Raw genomic sequence first — 18,831 nt, 5'->3', positions numbered from 1 at the left:
AATCTGTACATCGAGGAAGCAATGACGGAAATAAAAGAAAGGTTCAGGAGTGGAATTAAAATACAAGGTGATAGGATATCAATGGTACGATTCGCTGATGACATTGCTATCCTGAGTGAAAGTGAAGAAGAATTAAATGATCTGCTGAACGGAATGAACAGTCTAATGAGTACACAGCATGGTTTGAGAGTAAATCGGAGAAAGACGAAGGTAATGAGAAGTAGTAGAAATGAGAACAGCGAGAAACTTAACATCAGGATTGATGGTCACGAAGTCAATGAAGTTAAGGAATTCTGCTACCTAGGCAGTAAAATAACCAATGACGGACGGAGCAAGGAGGACATCAAAAGCAGACTCGCTACGGCAAAAAAGGCATTTCTGGCCAAGAGAAGTCATTAATATCAAATACCGGCCTTAATTTGAGGAAGAAATTTCTGAGGATGTACGTCTGGAGTACAGCATTGTATGGTAGTGAAACATGGACTGTGTGAAAACCGGAACAGAAGAGAATCGAAGCATTTGAGATGTGGTGCTATAGATGAATGTTGAAAATTAGGTGGACTGATAAGGTAAAGAATGAGGAGGTTCTACGTAGAATCAGAGAGGAAAGGAATATGTGGAAAACACTGATAAGGAGAAGGGACAGGATGATCGGACATCTGCTAAGACATGAGGGAATGACTTCCATGGTACTAGAGGGAGCTGTAGAGGGCAAAAACTGTAGAGGAAGACAGAGATTGGAATACGTCAAGCAAATAATTGAGGACGTAGGTTGCAAGTGCTACTCTAAGATGAAGAGGTTAGCACAGGAAAGGAATTCGTGGCGGGCCGCATCAAACCAGTCAGTAGACTGATGACAAAAAATGACTAGTCAGCACCTAGTTGCACCAGCAACTGGTCAGTAAGTATGGATTACTGGGAAGCAACACACAACAATATAATAAACGCAACCCTGTTGCTGTCTTGGAAACTAAACTTCTGCTGTATTACAAGTGTCCAGAATTTAACAATACCAGAGAAGGAAAGTTGCTACTCACCATATAGCGGAGACGCTGAGTCGCGATAGGCACAATAAAAACATTCACACAATTAAAGCTTTTGGCCATTAAGGCCTTTGTCAGCAGCAGAGACGACACACACACACACACACACACACACACACACACACACACCCCTGCAGTCTCGGAGCGCTGAGAGTCATGTAAAATTGATACTAGATTTTTCGTAGACTTGGAGGGGGGGGGGGGGGGGGGGGAAAGGAAAAAAAAAAATGAGTGTGTGTGTGTGTGTGTGTGTGTGTGTGTGTGTGGGGGGGGGGGGGGGGGGGGGGGGGGGGCACACTGAAGTATAAGGAACTGCATCAAGCATCAAAGCAATCTAATTTCTGTAGGATGTTGGAACATAAGCTAGAGTGATTTTAGCAGAAATAGTTGAGAGAGAGAGAGAGAGAGAAATGTGAAGTCCTGAGAAGGTCCTGAACTGAGGCAAATGCCACTTTATAAGAATCATTTCTAAAGAAAGAGTAATACCCTCTTCATATGGATGTTAGCTGCTCCTGCAACTATTACGGAGATTTGTTTAGAACTAACGGAGGAAATAATGCTTCTGAATGACTATAATGATCATTATGATAATGAAATTAAAACCAAACACCAGAAAGCTGAAACATGGAACAGAGACAATTTTAAGTGAACATTACTTTGTACATAAACAAGAAAATTTTTACTTTCATAATTACAATAAAACAGTAGTGCTATTTGAAATGGCTGCTTAGGAATCAAAAGCAACAGTAACATTTAACTGACCACATAAATCAAGAAAAGACAATAATTCTATCAATAAAAAATTCTTAACATAACTTTCTAGGGAGGGCAAAAACAGCTCAGGCACATTATGAATAACAATAATGCCACTGAACTCTCAATAGCTGTTCAAATTATCATAAAAATTACAAAAATTCGGTTTCACATCAGTATAGACGCATCTTCGGGTTTATCTGTCAAAAATACAAATCACTGTATGAAATTTTTGAAACAGTAGAAATACAGAACCATAATGTTTACATTCAACAAGAAGCAATGATGAGTACTCACAATGGTCATATTTCCATAATGTAGATTGACAACTGCAGTGTCCCACCTTTTGGGAAGTTACCCAAGTTAAAAGTCAAACCACAATGGTGGGTTGCCATAATAAAATTGAGTACACCCAAAAGATACTTGTAAAAATGTGCGAAGCATGCCTGCTGAATGAGCCAGCTGAATGTAACTATTGTGAGTACTCATCATTGTTTCTTGTTTTATGTGAACACTATGATTATGTATTTCTATTTCAAGAATTTCATACAGTGATTTGTATTTTTAACAGATAAACCTGACAGAGCATCTATAATGATGTGAAACCAGTATTTGTGAATAAAGCACCTTCATACAGCTACGTAGCTTTTGGTAACACATCATTCTTTTATTTTTAATTGTTGTAATTTGTATGGTAATTTGAACAATTATCGGGTGTAGTTATTGTTATTTGTAACTGTATGTTTAACTGTAACCAATGCAACAGGCAAAAACAGAAACAGTGCAATACAATTACTTAAACTACGTTAACAAAATTTTTTTGAAGTTAGAACTAGAAAGCATGAAAAATACAGAGAAAGCATATTGATAACATAGGAACAATAACTTATGAAACTGCTACATTAGAATATGATGTAATGCAATGCGAAAGTGGTGAAAGCAATTAAAGAACACTGTTGCATTGGTTTGATCCATAAAATGCAAACCGAGCAAGATATTGAGGAAAATCATAACAGTAGTGTGTGGGAAACCACAGTTTTAACAACTTGTTTTGCAGTGATTTCACAAAATTCCTAAGTATATCTAATGTATAAAAAAATTATATCACTGCAGAAGCTTACCTCTGTAAAGTCAGGCGTTGCTTCAGCCTTGCTAACATAGCTCAGAACGTGGGACCAGTTCTGCAGATAGACACTCACCTGTTGGATCAAGAGCTTACTATAACAACATACCTGAGAAACTCTACAACAGTTAACTAGGTGATTAAGAAAGCATGGTAAGCATAATGATGGTCTGACTGCATATTTTAAAACTTAACTTCTTAACATGTTATTCAATAGGGTTCTGTTTATGCAATAAGAAATAATGAGAAACACAAGTTCCACTCTCTCAACTTGCATTTATAATTTACATATTTTTTATTTATTTCGGATACGAATTTTGGTCCAATGCTACCACACTGACTAGCAAAGGCAATGTCACCAACAAGATATTCTAGCCTTTTTCAGCTCCAAATCAGGGAAGGACCGAATTCTTATTATGGACACTATCAGAATGACATGTAACAGTACTTCAATTCAAAATAAGTTTCCTTGATGAAACCTGAATCAGATAATTAATATAAACTTTTCTCAAGTGGTCAATCCTTATTAGAAATACGGGAGTTGTCCACAAAGTAAGTTCTGTTTCTATTTCTATTCACAGCAGCGCTACAATCGCAGTTCCGAGCATGCGCGGCACTTACTCTGACTCATGGAGAAGACATGTATGCCATTTTCAGATTGCTGCTGCCGAAATGTGCTTTGTAGTGCTTCTTTATAATGTCAGCCATAATTGAAAATGCGCCACATGTGAAATCAGGTCTGTGATTCGTTTTCTAAATGCAAAGAAAGTTAAACCAAAGGAAATATATCGGCAAATCTGCATGGTTTACGGACAAAATGCTACGAGTGATTCAATGGTTAGAAGATGGGTTAGACTGTTCAATGAAGGATGTGATCAAGTGCACGATGAAGAACAAAGTGGACGCCGATCTGTGGTTACTGATGAACTGGTTCACACAATTTAAGAGAAGATTAAGCACAACCACAAGTTCACACGTAGTGCCCTTGCTATGGAAGTTCCACAAATCTCATGATCACTAATTAATGAAACTTACTGAAAAACTGAAATTTCTAAAACTTTGCTCATGTTAGGTACCCAAAATTCTCATTGAACAACACAAAAAACAATGGATGGGCAGTGCACTTCAGTTTTTGGCACACGACAACGAAGAAGGCGGTGGTTTTCTTTCTCTGGTATTCACGGGGGATAAAACTTGGGTATCGTATGACACCCTTGAAACGAAACAGCAATTAATGGAATGGCGGTACACTTCACCCCCAACGAAGGTTAAGCCTAAGCAAATCTTGACACCTCAAAAAGTCATGTGCACCATTTTTTGGGACAGAAAAAGGCATTTTGCTGATTGATTTCTTACCACGAGGCCAAACAATCAATGCACATTGTTACTGCAAGACCATTAAGAAAGTGCGCCATGCAATACAGAACACGCCAAGGATTACTGCCAAAAGGTGTCAGAAAAGTAGCAAGAACTGTGGGTCAGTGGAGACTTACCAGAATGAATGAGAAGGAAAGATTAATTGTTGGGGACTGTACTGGATGAGATTTGAAAATCTTATTTAATTAACTTAAAAGATAATTAGTATAGAAGTATAGGTACAATCAAAATTGCTGTTGCCTTTTGTTCTGTTTTACCTGTGTAATTCCCAAGTTGGACACCATACTTTCTTTGCCACTATTTTTCCTAGACCAAATGAGCCCTTCATTAATCAATTAAGTCACTAAGAATTTGCATAACATCATAATTACATATGTGGCAACTGTACTCAAAATAGGTGATTTCCAGTGCATACAGAAAAAAATAGTTCTGTAATCTTCTGTAATTTACTAACTGTTATGTAGAAATGTTTGTGCACAGAAAGTAGTGGGTAAACAATTTGATGCAAGCTTGTGTGTTTCCAGATTCAATTAAGGAATGAGAATAATAAAAGCTTGTCCGCCATCAGAATAATTCACCTGTCCACATCATCTCTCTCGTTACCATGCATGTGTGAAGTGTCTTCACAGACTTCTTTGGTTGTTGCAAATATAAATTGCATTTATCAGTCTTCACATTGTGGTTATGTTTTCTATTCTTGTTCCTGTGCTGCACAAAATATTAAAACTGACCCTGTGTGTTTTTGTAGACAGATTTGTGGAATGAAGTTTAGGGCAGGTATTGTCACAAACTGTCACTGAAGGTGTAGACTATCCAACAAGTCAATTTAAAGTTAGTAAATGTGTGACAATGACAAAGTCAAACTACAAAACGGTGGTGTTCTGTCAATTTTTGAATAATATTGGTCAATAATCAAAGTTTTCAGTCCCAACACAATGAACTTTTGCACTACTGAAATGAACAAGATGAGGCTCAAACCAGATTACTGCCATTCCATGCTGAAGTTGTGTTGTGTTCTTTCTGTAGTATTTTGGTCATCAAGTTTCCCCTTTCTGCTGAGGGGAGATAGAGTTCACACAGTCTATTAGCACATCCTTTAGCAGGAAGAGTAACCTTTTTAGGGAAACTACACTTGAGAAAACATTCTTGGATATTTCAAGGTTATTTTATTACACACGAAGTTAACTTCTAAATAATGCATCTCTAGTCACTAAATTCTGCAGCAGCCACCATCACTGAAATCATCTACTTTCACTTGTTTCTGGAGTGTCTAATACTGTGTAAAACATGTAAATAAAAAATTGTGTTCAAAATTCTTCTAATAACTAACACACAGTAAAACTCAGATGCTTACTGGTAAAATGTAAGCTGTTACTCTCACTATGAGTTTTCTATTTGCATATTTCTCAGTAAGTTAGCTTATTTCAACTAAAGAACATTAAATTAATCTGAAAGCAGGCATGACTGCAATCAAAATCTATTACAAATGAATGAAAGATTTTTTAAATATCCAGATATAATATATGCAGACACATCTGAAATGTAGCAACGCAGTCTTTTCGCATTCCACGCTACTGTGAACAGTAAACAATCTAATGCTTCCACACGAAAGGTTACAGGGGGCACAAGGGAAGCCAATTTTGTATTCATTTTCAGCAGAGCAACAGAATGCAGTGTGTGATGTAGGAGACGCTCACTTGGAGGAGAGATGGGCATGTGGTCAGGTTGTGACTGGAAAGCAGCCACATGGATGGCCTCCAAGAGCTTCGAGAACATTATGAGTAGTTGACTTTCAGGTCTACAGAAGTTTAAAAGACACAGTGAAGACACCTCTCAGCCAAGTAAGTGGTCTCATCCAAGTTGGGTGTAAGGAAGCTTACAGGTTACTGTCCTATTGACATAGATGTCATTAGTGATGGAGTACAGGCTTGGATTGTTTCAGAGATGCGGAAGGAAATCTCCTATACCCTTTCAAAAGAATCATCCTAGCACCTGCCTGGGGTGATTTGCGGAAATCTCTGAAAATCCAAATCTGGGTGGCTGGATGCAGAATTGAACCATCGTCCTTGAAAATGGGAGTCCATTGTGCTAACCACTGCACCATGCCACTCTGTCTGAGTTCGGTGGGTTGGAGGGAAAAATGGTGCAGTGGATAGTTGTTATTTCTCTGACCAGTAAAATAAGAATAAAATTTGTGATAACTGATTACTGAAGGCTAATGTCTGAGAAAAACGTAGAAACATGTGAAGTGGTATCAGATGCAATAATGAGGAAATATTAAAGACCTAACATGTGGACGGCTCAAGTATACCGTGGATGTGGTGGTGGTGGTGGTGGTGGTGCTGGTGGTGGTTGTTAGTGTTTTAGGATGCTAAACACCAAAGTCACCAGCACCTCAGCAGGTGGTGGGAACACACACGGGGGCGGGGGGGATGGGGGGGGGGGGGGACTCAGCAGCAGGTGATGGATGAAGACTGACGTCTCAGGAGCTTGCCAAGGAAATGCACAGATTACACAGTAGAAGTTTAACATGTGCTTCCTCCATATGCTGAAGTAAAAAAAATCAAATAGCTGTTAGCTTTCAGATGCAGTTCACGTGCAGAGTGTTGTCTGAAGTGGATTTCATATCTGTGATTAATGTGGTTAGAAAAGGAACTGCACAGTGAAGACTCCATGTCCCACATGAACAAGTACATGTATGCTATGCACTTTGTCTTGCCTCATTTCATTTTTTGCTTTCAGTAGTTTTACTCCTGATGATGAATGGTCACAGTATGGTGTGCTCAGTGAATGTGTAATATCTTTCTTATCCTGTTAAGGTGTACAGTGAAACATATAACTGAGTGTGTAGTGCTCCATTACTTTATTTCAAGATCCACGTGATAGAGAAATAAACTTTACAGACAGATGTGTGAGTAGTGTAAGTCTGAATTCCTCGTAAAGATGAAGATTCAGTGTGTTCCATAACATCATGTTGAATAAGCAGAAGAGTATATTCTGGGTTATTGTTTCCCGTGAAGAATCTTGGCACTATTGTGTCAGAGAGAGAGACCACGTCAATGTGTTAATATCACATGTCGAGCAGGGTGCTTAGAGACCACTGCATCTCCATCAAACTATCATGAAGAATATTTGGTTCAGTTTTTGCTTTTAGGCTTAATAATCTCCTTCCCTGACCTAAACTGATTATAGTGTTTTGACTGTGTGAAGCAGGGACAGTTTAACTTGAAACATTCTCATAATAAAAAAGTTTATACAGGATAGCAAACTACAGGACAGTGGCAATCAATTATGAAGTTAAGGTGAGTCACTACACAACTTAAGTTTGTTCCTGATCATCATCATCAGGCAGCAACAGCACAGGCAGGAGAGCAAATAGCTAGCAATCAAAATTAATGTCACAGTGGAGCTATTTGACAAGTTCTACACTGGCAAACAATTCACAAGTTAGACAGTAACATCTAAAAATAAAATAATGTAATAAAATTGCTTTAGAACCTTAATAACATTGAGACACATGTTGACCACATGTCTACCACTGGTGCAATAGTCTCTGGCTCTTGAATAACATTTTAATGCATTTGATAAATCACCACAGTCTAGGTAATGGTCTCCTAGGTCATCATGGCCACGTCTTATACTCTCTTTAATTGAATTCGATTTGTAGTTCTTTAAGTCTGTATCCAGTTTCTCCAACTGTAGGAACACAGAAATTAAAAAAATGAGACTAGTGTAGACCACATCTGCAAGTGTAACAATTTAAAAGAAAACAAATGGATACCTTCAGTGCAGCCTTTTTTGACTTGGATTCAACCCACACGAGATCAAGTGTCGGCAAATCTTGCGATGTAGATTGTGCGCCACCACCTGCAATATCTGGCAGACTCTGCCCTCCTGGACAACCTCCTGTGGTTCTGTAAGAAAACTTTCTGTATTTGATCAGGGAAATCCTGTGTGATGAACACGATGCAGAAATTCAAGAAGTAACTTGTTAAGCAGAAACTTATGACAAATCCTAAGTGTTTATTAATTGCATGATTGTCATTAGTATTTTCTCCTCATGTATCTCAACCACACATTTGACTGCGTCATCGTCCAGCATTCCTCTTGGAGTGTAAATGCCTGCCACCACAACAAAACTAACCAAGTTTTTTTAACAGTGTAGGAACAGACAGATTGCTACTTACCCTAAACAAGACATATCAAGTTGCAGATAGATGCAATTAGAAGACACATACATAAAGCTTTCAGCCACAGCCTTCATCAGGAAAAGAGAGATAAATACCATTCACACACGAGCAAGCACACCTCGCACACACACGACTGTCAACTCAGACATCTCGGGCTGGAAAGCTGGAGTTGGCAGTCTTGTGTGTGTGTGTGTGTTTTACTGATGAAGGCTGTGGCCCAAATCTTTATGTAAGAGTCTTAATTGTGCACGTTTGCAACTTGACGTGTCCTTTTTTATGGTAAGTACCAATCTTTCTTTTTTTAATACTTGCTTCATTAATATAAATGCCGCAACTAACATGAATATAATCACTCTGTCTGCTGTAAATAACCAAGTTTGAAAATTTTCTTAATTAGAGATGTTCAGAATGTGCTGCAAATTTATTCAGTATGTTCCAAACAAGGAAAAAGGCTATCCTACACTTTAAAACAATGTAAGTCTTTCGAATTTCTCAACCAATGCCAGCTAAAAATTTTGCACCACTTAAAACCAGCAAGGTCTACCACAAAACATAAATAAAAACATTACACACCACATTTTAAGGATGTCCATATATGGTTCAGAAATACCAAATACTTTGAAAGTTGTGTGTGGCAATATGGTGATACATTATTTTCTTTATTGACATTAAAACAGTGTATGATTGAATACAGTCAAAGGTTGTTGATAAAATGAACGTAGCTACAACCACCCAACCTGGAAAAAGCACACTAAAAGACATAACAATGAAAACAATTATAGATGAAATTATTTAATTGGATAAATAAAAATCTACCCACCAAGTGGTGGCAGAACACACACATTGGCAAGCTTTCGGAGCCAGTGGCTGCTCCTGCAGGCAGAAGGGCTGAAGGGGAAGGAAGAAGGTTGAAGGAAAAGGACTGAAGAGGTCTAGGAAAGGGGGAAGACTCTGGGAAAGTCACCCAGAAGTGTGGGTCAGAAGACTTACCACACAGGATGAGAAGTAAAGACTGACTGTTGGGGACTGCATCAAACAAGATTTGGTAACCTGAGAGCTTAAAGGCGGAGGACAGGGTAATATGCAAGGCAGAGATTACAACTAAAACATCATGCACGGGTTAATAAGAGTGAGAAGCTAAGTGCATTGTACGTAACAGAGGTGGGAGGGGGGTGGCGAATAATAGACGGGAAAGATAATGAAAGATGTAGAAAACTAAAACTGAGTACTTACAGTGAAGAAATGAACATAAATTAAGGCCAGGTGTGTGGTGAGAACCAAGGACATGTTGTAGTGCTAATTCCCACCTGCAGAGTTATGAGAAACTGGTGTCTGGGGGAAGAATTCAAATGGCACGTGCGATGAAACAGGCGCCGTCACGAATGTCATGTTGTAGAGCATGCTCTGCAACAGGATATTGCGAGTTGCCAGTACATACCCTCTGCCTATGCCCATTCATCCTAATTGATAATTTGATGGCAGTCATGCCAATGTAGAAGGCCAAACAGTGTTTACATAGTACTTGACTGAAAGGAGTATGTTAGTGAAGCTCGACACCAGCTGTCTGACATCTCTACATACAGTGTGCCATCAAGATCCCATCATTGTGTATCAAACTGACCTGCAGTCCCTCCTCAAAACCTCAGGACCCTCGCAAGGACTAACGCATCTATCAATAGAACATCTCACCCCACCCGAACCATGCACCCCCACCTTTTACCTTCTTCCTAAGATCCACAAACCCAACCATCCTGACCATCCTATAGTTGCTAGTTTCAAAGCACCCACCAAACGTAGATCTGCCTTAGTTGATCAACACCTGCAACCCATAGTACAAAAACTCCCCTCGTACATCAAAGATAGCAACCATTTCCTAGATCATCTGAAATCCATGCCCGTCCCACTCCCACCACACACCTTGCTTGTCACCACTGATGCCACCTTCCTCTATACCAACACCCCCTACGTACATGGTCGGTCTGCTGCTGAAAATTTCCCCACTCAGCACTCACCTGATTCCAAACCTATGGCATCCTTCCTACACCCTTAATTTCATACTTACCAACAACTACTTCACCTTTGAGGGTCAGACACACAAACATATCAGGGATACGGCCATGGGAAGCAGGGTGGCTCCTTTCTATGCCAACCTTTTCATGGTTTGCTTGGAACAGGCTTTCCTGGGATCCATAAGTCTTCAGCCTCTGGTTTGGTTTAAATACATTGAGGACACCTTTGCCATATGGGATCGCAGTGAGGCTAACCTGCTAAAATTCCTAGAATCTCTGAATCCCATGCCACTTTACTTGATGTTGACCTTGTCCTCGCCAAAGGCCAGCTACACACTTCCGTCCACATTAAAGCTACCAACAAACAGTACTTACATTTTGGCAGTTGCCATCCTTTCCATGTCAAATGTTCCCATACAGCCTTGGCATCCAAGGCAAATATATTTGTTCGGATGCAGACACTTTATGGCAATACACCACCATTCTCACCTCAGCCCAGTTAAAATGCAGATTTCTTGGGCCATCACATCCAATCCTGGTACTGCTGATACCTCAACAAAACAGTTTCAGAGCACACCATTGGTGACTCAGTATTATTCTGGTCTGGAATGTGTTAATCAGCTATTTTGACAGGGCCATGACCTAAAAATCACACCCTGAAATGAGATCTATTCTGTCTGAAATTTTGGCCACCATGCCTAGAATAGCTTTCTGTTGCCCTCCCAATCTCCACAATATTCTTGTCAGACCCTATTCTCCTTCTGCACTCATCTCGTTCTGCACTCATCTCGTTACTCTATGGCTCCTACCTGTGACCGTCCCTGCTGTAAGCCTTGCCCTATGCACCCTCCTACCACAACCAATAGCCCTGCAACTGGCAAAACATATACTATCAAAGGGCGAGCCCCTTGCAAAATGACTTATCATATACCAGCTATTATGTAAACACTGATCATCCTTCTACATCCGTATGACTACCACCAAATTATCAATTAGGATGAATGAGCATAGACAGAGGGTATATACTGGCAACTCTCAATATCCTGTTGCAGAGCATGCTCTACAACAGGACATTTGTGACCTTGGCACCTGTTTCACCACATGCGTCATCTGGATTCTTCCCCCAAGACACCAGTTTCTCAGGATTCTGCAGGTGGGAACTAGCACTACAACATGTCCTTAGTTCTCACCACCCACCTGGCCTTAACTTACAGTAATTTCTTCCGTTTCAGCTTTTCTTCACCATAACTACTCTTTGCTTCACTCTGTTTTAGTTTTCTACATCTTTCATTGTCTTTCTCGGCTATTTTCACCACTCCCTCCTACCTCTGTTGCGTACAATGCACTTAGCTTCTCACCCTTATTACCTTGTGCACAATGTTTTAGTAGTAATCTCTGTCTTGCATATTACCCTGTCTTCCACCTTTAAGCTCTCAAGTTTTCAAATCTCGTCTGATGCAGTCCCCAACAATCAGTCTTTCCTTCTCATCCCATATGGTAAGTCTTCCCTGACCCGCAATTCTGGGTGGCTTTCACAAAATCTACCACTTTTCCTAGACCTCTCCAGTCCTTTTTGTTCACCGTTCTTCTTACCCCTTCAACCCTTCTGCCTGAAGAAGGGACCACTGGCTCCTAAAGCTTGCCAATCACAACAGTCTTATGAGTGTGTTCTGCCACCACTTTGTGAGTACACACTCAATAAATGTATTGTTTTCAATTTATTTGAACTAATTCTATTGAGCTAATTCCAAAGACATTACTTGAAGAAAGACACAAAATACTCCCGATGAACAAAATTTAATTTTCCAACTCACACGCTACTAAAGCCACAAAAATAGGTATAACGTACCAAATGTTTCTTGCTGTACAGAAATTAACTTTTCAAATAAAAGAGTTAGTGAAAAAAAAAAAAAAAAAAAAAAAAAAAAAAAAAAAAAAAAAAGCCAACACACTGGCTTCTTACCCAAGTGCTTCTTGAAGTTTTTTATGCAGCTGCTGATACAGTCCTACATTGTATGTGCACATAACGTATGTGATTGCCATCTTCAGAGCTTCCACTCTCAGAGATGGACAGTGGTCTGCTATATACATCAGTCTGTACAAGCGTGCAAGCCCAGTGTAACTGTTTGCTAAATTCTCAAGATCCTAAGGGAAAGGAAAATGAAGTATATTACACAAGTCCTGTAGAAATAATGTTATTACAATAATATGTACACAACACACAAAAAAACTAGTTGAACAGTTTTGCAATGAAGAATGTACTGCTCATTAAGCTCTGAATTTCAGGCCTTACAAGGAGAGGTCCCCAACTGTGGGATGAACTTTTTGAAACCATCTACAGTGATGTGGGTTAAGGTCCTAGGTATCACACTATGCAGCCATCCACCCTGGTGGGCCCCCATTTGCAACTAATCAGTGAAAAAATGTTTCAGAATTTCTCTACAGCCTTGGAAAATAGTGATGTTAATGATCATTTAACTGGTTTGAAAGCAATTTTTTAAATGTCTATTTCTTTGTCACATCATTTTAATGAGCGTATTAACTGTTCCAACTGTTCTGATTTCTATCTCCTATCACTCTTTGTCCACTTGGAACTTTTGAGCATGTTAATTTCATTATTTTTATTTATCTATCAGAATATTCAAACATTTGAAAATGCCAATTTATCGGTTAAAAAAGATTAAATAATCTGTTCATACTGACTGTGCAACACTTTGAAAAATGTATTTTTTGTTCCAAGGAACATATTTTTTTGGATGACAATCATCAAACATTTAAAACAAATTCTTATTTCACCATGCAGAACATAACACAGATGAAGATTACAATGAAAGAAGGGATTTGAGTAAAACACAGTTCCAGCAAAATGAGGAATAAAAAGAACGAATGCAATCACATGGAAGAACATATATGATAAAAGGGAAGAATTATACTGAAATCAATAAATAACAATAATTAAATTCACATGCACAAAAATTCCAAGTGGAAGAAGAATTATACGAAGGTAAAATGAGACTAATTCAAACAGTTAATACACCGGTTAAAATGACGGAACAATGGAATAGGAATAAAAAATTACATTTAAACCAGTTAATTCAACAAGGATGATGACCAAAATCATTTCGATAAACATTTTTAAAAAATTTCAATGCACCTGACAAGATCTGAACCCCATCCTTCCTGTGTAAGGAATGGACGATAACCGTTACACTATGGCAACATTCTGATTGCTTTACCATTTTTAAAGCTGTAGTGTCATGTTAAAATCCGAAACATTTTTTCGTTGGTTACTTGCAAACAAGGGCTCACCAGTGTGGGTTACTGCAGGGTGTGATACCTTGGATCTTAACCTACATCACTGTATAAATGGTTTCACAAAGCCAATTCCACTGCTGGTAACCTCTCTTTGTTAATGCTGTTGACAAACACACAAAACAGCAAGAAGCCATTCCAGCTTCTGGTGCTATTAGTTCCATGGTAGGGGAGAGAAAGGGTGATAAGTAAGATTAGAAGGCAAGTCAAGTTCATGTTTTGTCCAACCATCCTGATTTAGGGTTTCTTACAGCACTTTAAGCAAATGCTGGGATGGTTCCTTCAACACGACTATGGTTGATCACATGTGATCTCCTTGTTAAACATATTCTTACTTGTATCACACTGAGAAATCCCATATCATAGTAGGACTTACTATCTTGGAAGTGGGAGAAAAAAATTTTTGTTGAAGTATTCGGCCTTAGAGGTCTGATGTGGATGTGACTTATAAAAGTAATTAAAACTCCGAACCATGGTTTTTGTGGTTGCTGGGCAAATTGGCGACAGTATGGATAACATTTAGCTCAAAGCTGTGGAAGTGGGATAGGACAGGATCAAGTTGTGTTCAATTAACATGAGAAAGGTTTTGTAAAAGATTTTACTTCATAATTTGTGTAACACAACGGTTTTAAAAATATATTAATAATCTATGTTTATTTTTATATTACACAAGGTGAACCTCTAACTCTTGGCAACATTTTGGAGATATTTTCTGAGTACTTTGATATAAAAGAGGAAAATGAAATAATAACGTAATTATGATTTATTCATTTTGTTTCACCAATTATGCCTGTTTCTGTGAAAATAGGCTTCACAAAAGTGAAAGATCCCATAATACGTAAGCCTAGTCAGGGAAGTTTGTTATTGTATAGAGCCAAAGAATACCTTTGAGGTAAGGAGTATTGTCGCTGGGCAGGTAGTTGGGCAGAAGTAGTTGGTGGAGGGAATTGATAGAGGCATTTCATCTAGTGCAAACGCGGTGAGCGGGAATGTGAGGAATAAACTGCAAGATTTTTAACACACAGCCAGACGTATTATGTGGTTGTAAATGGGGACAGTACATTGTCATTAAGAAGAATTAATATTCAAGAAGAGTACTGTGGGCCCAAACTTTTGTTATATGGAGTGACAATAAAGAAAAGCCTGCTGTCATACACTGTCGACGAATGATGCCTTACACTGCGCCAGTAGCAACTCAACATAAAATCTGACCAGTTTCATCTTTCAATTGTACAAAGCTAGCCAGTTCAGTAGTTTTTCATAGGCTAATTGAATAACAGTGTTTAATAAAGAAACTGTTATAGTGTAAATGAATTTTACCTCAATCACTTATCTAATGGTGTCCTATAACTATCATTGACTACCAGTCAGAGACTAGTAAAATGTTGAAAGTGATGAGCTTATCTGATTTCAGTAACTAAGACAAAGAAATTCAATTTACAAAAATTTTGTTGCTTGTCAGAACAACTAGTTACCAAGGAAGGGAAGGCTGCCAGGTCATATGAGGCAGCATATAAGAATCCTTCACCATTCGAAGAGACAGCTGTGTGAGAATGGCCATATTTTTGCAGCTTGATACGCTTCATGTGCCAAGCATCCGCCCTGATACCACCCACTCTGGCCAGAGGCTCTCCCCATGTGTGCCACCCAGCCACAGCAAGGGCCGTCTGGCACAGTGGCTGTTGCTGGGAGTTCCAATGCTCCAAGAAGACAAGCAACCACTCCTTGACATACATGGGGAGGGAACAGCTCAGGTATCAGTAGTGTGATCCCTGTGTTGTCAGGAGGCTCGGCCATATGGGTACATAACAGCCCCACCACATGGATTAGCTACACATGCTGGTGACCTAGCAGGGCGGAAGGGGGGTACAGTGGGGATGGGAGAGGGGAAGGTAGGGGAGAGAGGAATCCACACTGTAGGTGCTAGGGAGGGAGTTCTTCCCAATATAGCTCACACTAAAAGCACGAAATTTTGAAGTGGAGGTCAAACCTCAAGTGGGGACAGAAATGCCAAAATGGTGAAAGAACAGGCAAATGGAACAAAATTGCAACCAATACAGGAAACCAGGGGAATAGCCACGTCGACATAAATCAGAACACCAGGAGAGCGGAAGGTGGTGGCAATGGAGCGGGATAGGGAAGGAGGGGGCAGGGAGAAGGAAATGCAGCTAAGGAATGAAGAATGAGTTGCAATAGCTTGGGACCCCGTGTGTGCCACGCACGAACTCATGAAAGAACTGTGAGGTGGAAGCAGACAAAGATATGCCTGCCATAATATTAGACGGCTCCTTCTTGAATACAACCTACAAATTATGCTACCTTGGATTACTAGTATCACAAGACCTTTCTCTAAATGAGAAAATAAATGCGAGAATTGGTAATGCGTCCAACACTTTCAGGGAAGCTCCGCACAAGAGTATGGCAAAAGAAACACCTTACAGCAACCACAATAATGCTCCTCTACCAAGCACGTGTGCTGCATGCATACCCTCTTGTATGGTGCTGAGACCTGGACAGCATATGCCAAACAAGATAGTAAGCTCAGCAGTTTTCATCTGCGGTACATCTGAAATATTACAGGCATGACATGGAGGGACTAAGTGACAAGTGAGATGGTCATGATTACTGTGAATCTACCAAGTACCACTGCCGCTCTCTAGGAACATCACCTGCGACGGCTAGGATACTTACACCATATGGACCACTCCTATATTTCCTGACACACACTACTTAGTGACTGATATAGCACACACCATGTAAGTCCTGCTTTGTGCTTTAAAGACCGCGTCAAGTGCAATATGAACACCTTTAACACTGACTTCGACAAACGGGAGGAGCTTGCCGAAGACCGCAGTTGATGGAGGAAACTCATCAAGCATAGCACCTGGCTCAACAGCACACTTAGTGTGCAGACAAGTGCCTCTGACGAACCCCTCTTTTACTTTGGTGTGCACCAAGCAGGCTCTCACATTTACCAAAGAAAGTTCCTTTATGATGCTACTTTAATCTCCCGTTAGAAGTACAGGCCACTGATGATGATGCAATAAGATAAAGGAAAAAATAAATTTTCTTGAGACCAAGAAGCTTATTTCCAAGAATTAGCATGGTTTTAGAAAGAATAACTTGTGTAGACCTCCGCTTCCCCCTTTTCTCACACTATATACTATGAACTATGGATGAAGGGCAACAGGCAGATTCCATATTTCTAGATGTTTGGATTTCTGGAAAGTGTTTAACATTGTACCCCATTGCAGGTTGTTAAAGAAGGCAGGAGCATATGGAATAGTTTCACAGATATGCGAGCAGCTCGAAGACTTCTTAAATTATACAACCCAGTATGTTGTTTTTGACAGCAAGTTTTCACCAGAGGCAAGGGTACAGTCAGGAGTGCACCAGGGAAGTGTGATAGAATCACTATTATTCTCTATATACATAAATGATTTGTTGGACAGGGCTGACAGCAATCTGCAGTTGTTTGTTGATGATGCTGTGGAGTACAGTAAGGTGTCAAAGTTGAGTGACTATATGAGCATATAAGACAACTTAGACAAAATTTCTAGTTGGTGTGATGAATGGCAGCTAGTTCTAAATGTAGAAAAATCTAAGTTAATACGGATCAGTAGGAAATACGAACCCATAATGTGTGGACACAGCATTAGTTATATCCTGCTCGACACAGTCACATTCTTTAAATATCTGGGCATAATGTTGCAAAGGAATACGAAATGAAACAAGCATGTGATGATTGTGGTAGGAAAGGCAAATGGTTGACTTTGGCTCACTAGGAGAAATTTTGGTAAGTGTGGTTTATCTGTAAAGGAGATCACATAAAGAATGCTAGTGCAACCTATTCTTGAATACTGCTAGAGTGTTTGGGATCTGCACCAGGTCGGATTAAAGGAAGAAATCAAAGCAATTCAGAGGCAGGCTGCTAAATTTGTTACCGACAGATGCGAAAATTACCGAACTGTCAGTTTAATAAGCCACGGCTGCAAAATACTAACACGAATTATTTACAGACGAATGGAAAAACTGGTAGAAGCTGACCTCGGGGGACATCAACTTCGATTCCGTAGAAATATTGGAACACGTGAGGCAATACTGACCCTATGACTTATCTTAGAAGCTAGATTAAGAAAAGACAAACCTACGTTTCTAGCATTTGTAGACTTAGAGAAAGCTTTTGATAATATTTACTGGCATACTCTCTTTCAAATTCTGAAGGTGGCAGGGGTAAAATACAGGGAGCAAAAGGCTATTTACAATTTGTACAGAAACCAGATGGCAGTTATAAGAATCGAGGGACATGAAAGAGAAGCAGTGGTTGGGAAGGGAGTGAGACAGGGTTGTAGCCTCTCCCCGATGCTATTCAATCTGTATATTGAGCAAGCAGTAAAGGAAACAAAAGAAAAATTCAGAGTGGGTATTAAAATTCATGGAGAAGAAATAAAAACTTTGAGGTTCGCCGATGACATTGTAATTCTGTCAGAGACAGCAAAGGACTTGGAAGAGCAGTTGAATGGAATGGACAGTGTCTTGAAAGGAGGATATAAGATGAACATCAACAAAAGCAAAACAAGGATAATGGAATGTAGTCTAATTAAGTCGGGTGATGCTGAGGGAATTAGATTAGGAAATGAGACACTTGAAGTAGTAGATGAGTTTTGCTATTTGGACAGCAAAATAAGTGAGGATTGTCGAAGTAGAGAGGATATAAAATGTAGACTGGTGATGCAAGGAAAGAGTTTCTGAAGAAGAGAAATTTGTTAACATCGAGTATAGATTTAAGTGTCAGGAAGTCGTTTCTGAAAGTATTTGTATGGAGTGTAGCCATGTATGGAAGTGAAACATGGACGATAAATACTTTAGACAAGAAGAGAATAGAAACTTTCGAAATGTGGTGCTACAGAAGAATGCTGAAGATTAGATGGGTAGATCACATAACTAATGAAGAGGTATTGAATAGAATTGGGGAGAAGAGGAGTTTGTGGCACAACTTGACAAGAAGGGACCGGCTTGTAGGA

General features: G+C 39.5%; 1 protein-coding gene across 2 annotated transcripts in view; it reads right to left on the bottom strand.

Moving 5' to 3' along the window:
• The window catches only part of LOC126473970 (COP9 signalosome complex subunit 1), a 91,549-nt gene that overhangs the window by 56,270 nt on the left and 16,448 nt on the right, over positions 1–18,831 (bottom strand). For both annotated transcript variants that reach the window (XM_050101355.1, XM_050101354.1), the window contains exons 3-6: positions 12,459–12,640; positions 8,078–8,210; positions 7,795–7,992; positions 2,918–2,995 (exon numbers count right to left, since the gene is read on the bottom strand). In XM_050101355.1, coding sequence (XP_049957312.1) covers positions 2,918–2,995; positions 7,795–7,992; positions 8,078–8,210; positions 12,459–12,640 — 591 coding nt within the window. The remainder of the gene's footprint in view (positions 1–2,917; positions 2,996–7,794; positions 7,993–8,077; positions 8,211–12,458; positions 12,641–18,831) is intronic.

Source organism: Schistocerca serialis, chromosome 4, assembly GCF_023864345.2.
Source record: "Schistocerca serialis cubense isolate TAMUIC-IGC-003099 chromosome 4, iqSchSeri2.2, whole genome shotgun sequence".
Lineage (NCBI taxonomy): Eukaryota > Metazoa > Arthropoda > Insecta > Orthoptera > Acrididae > Schistocerca > Schistocerca serialis.
The sequence above is the reverse complement of the archived record's forward strand: the minus strand, read 5'-3'. Positions and strand labels throughout refer to the sequence as shown.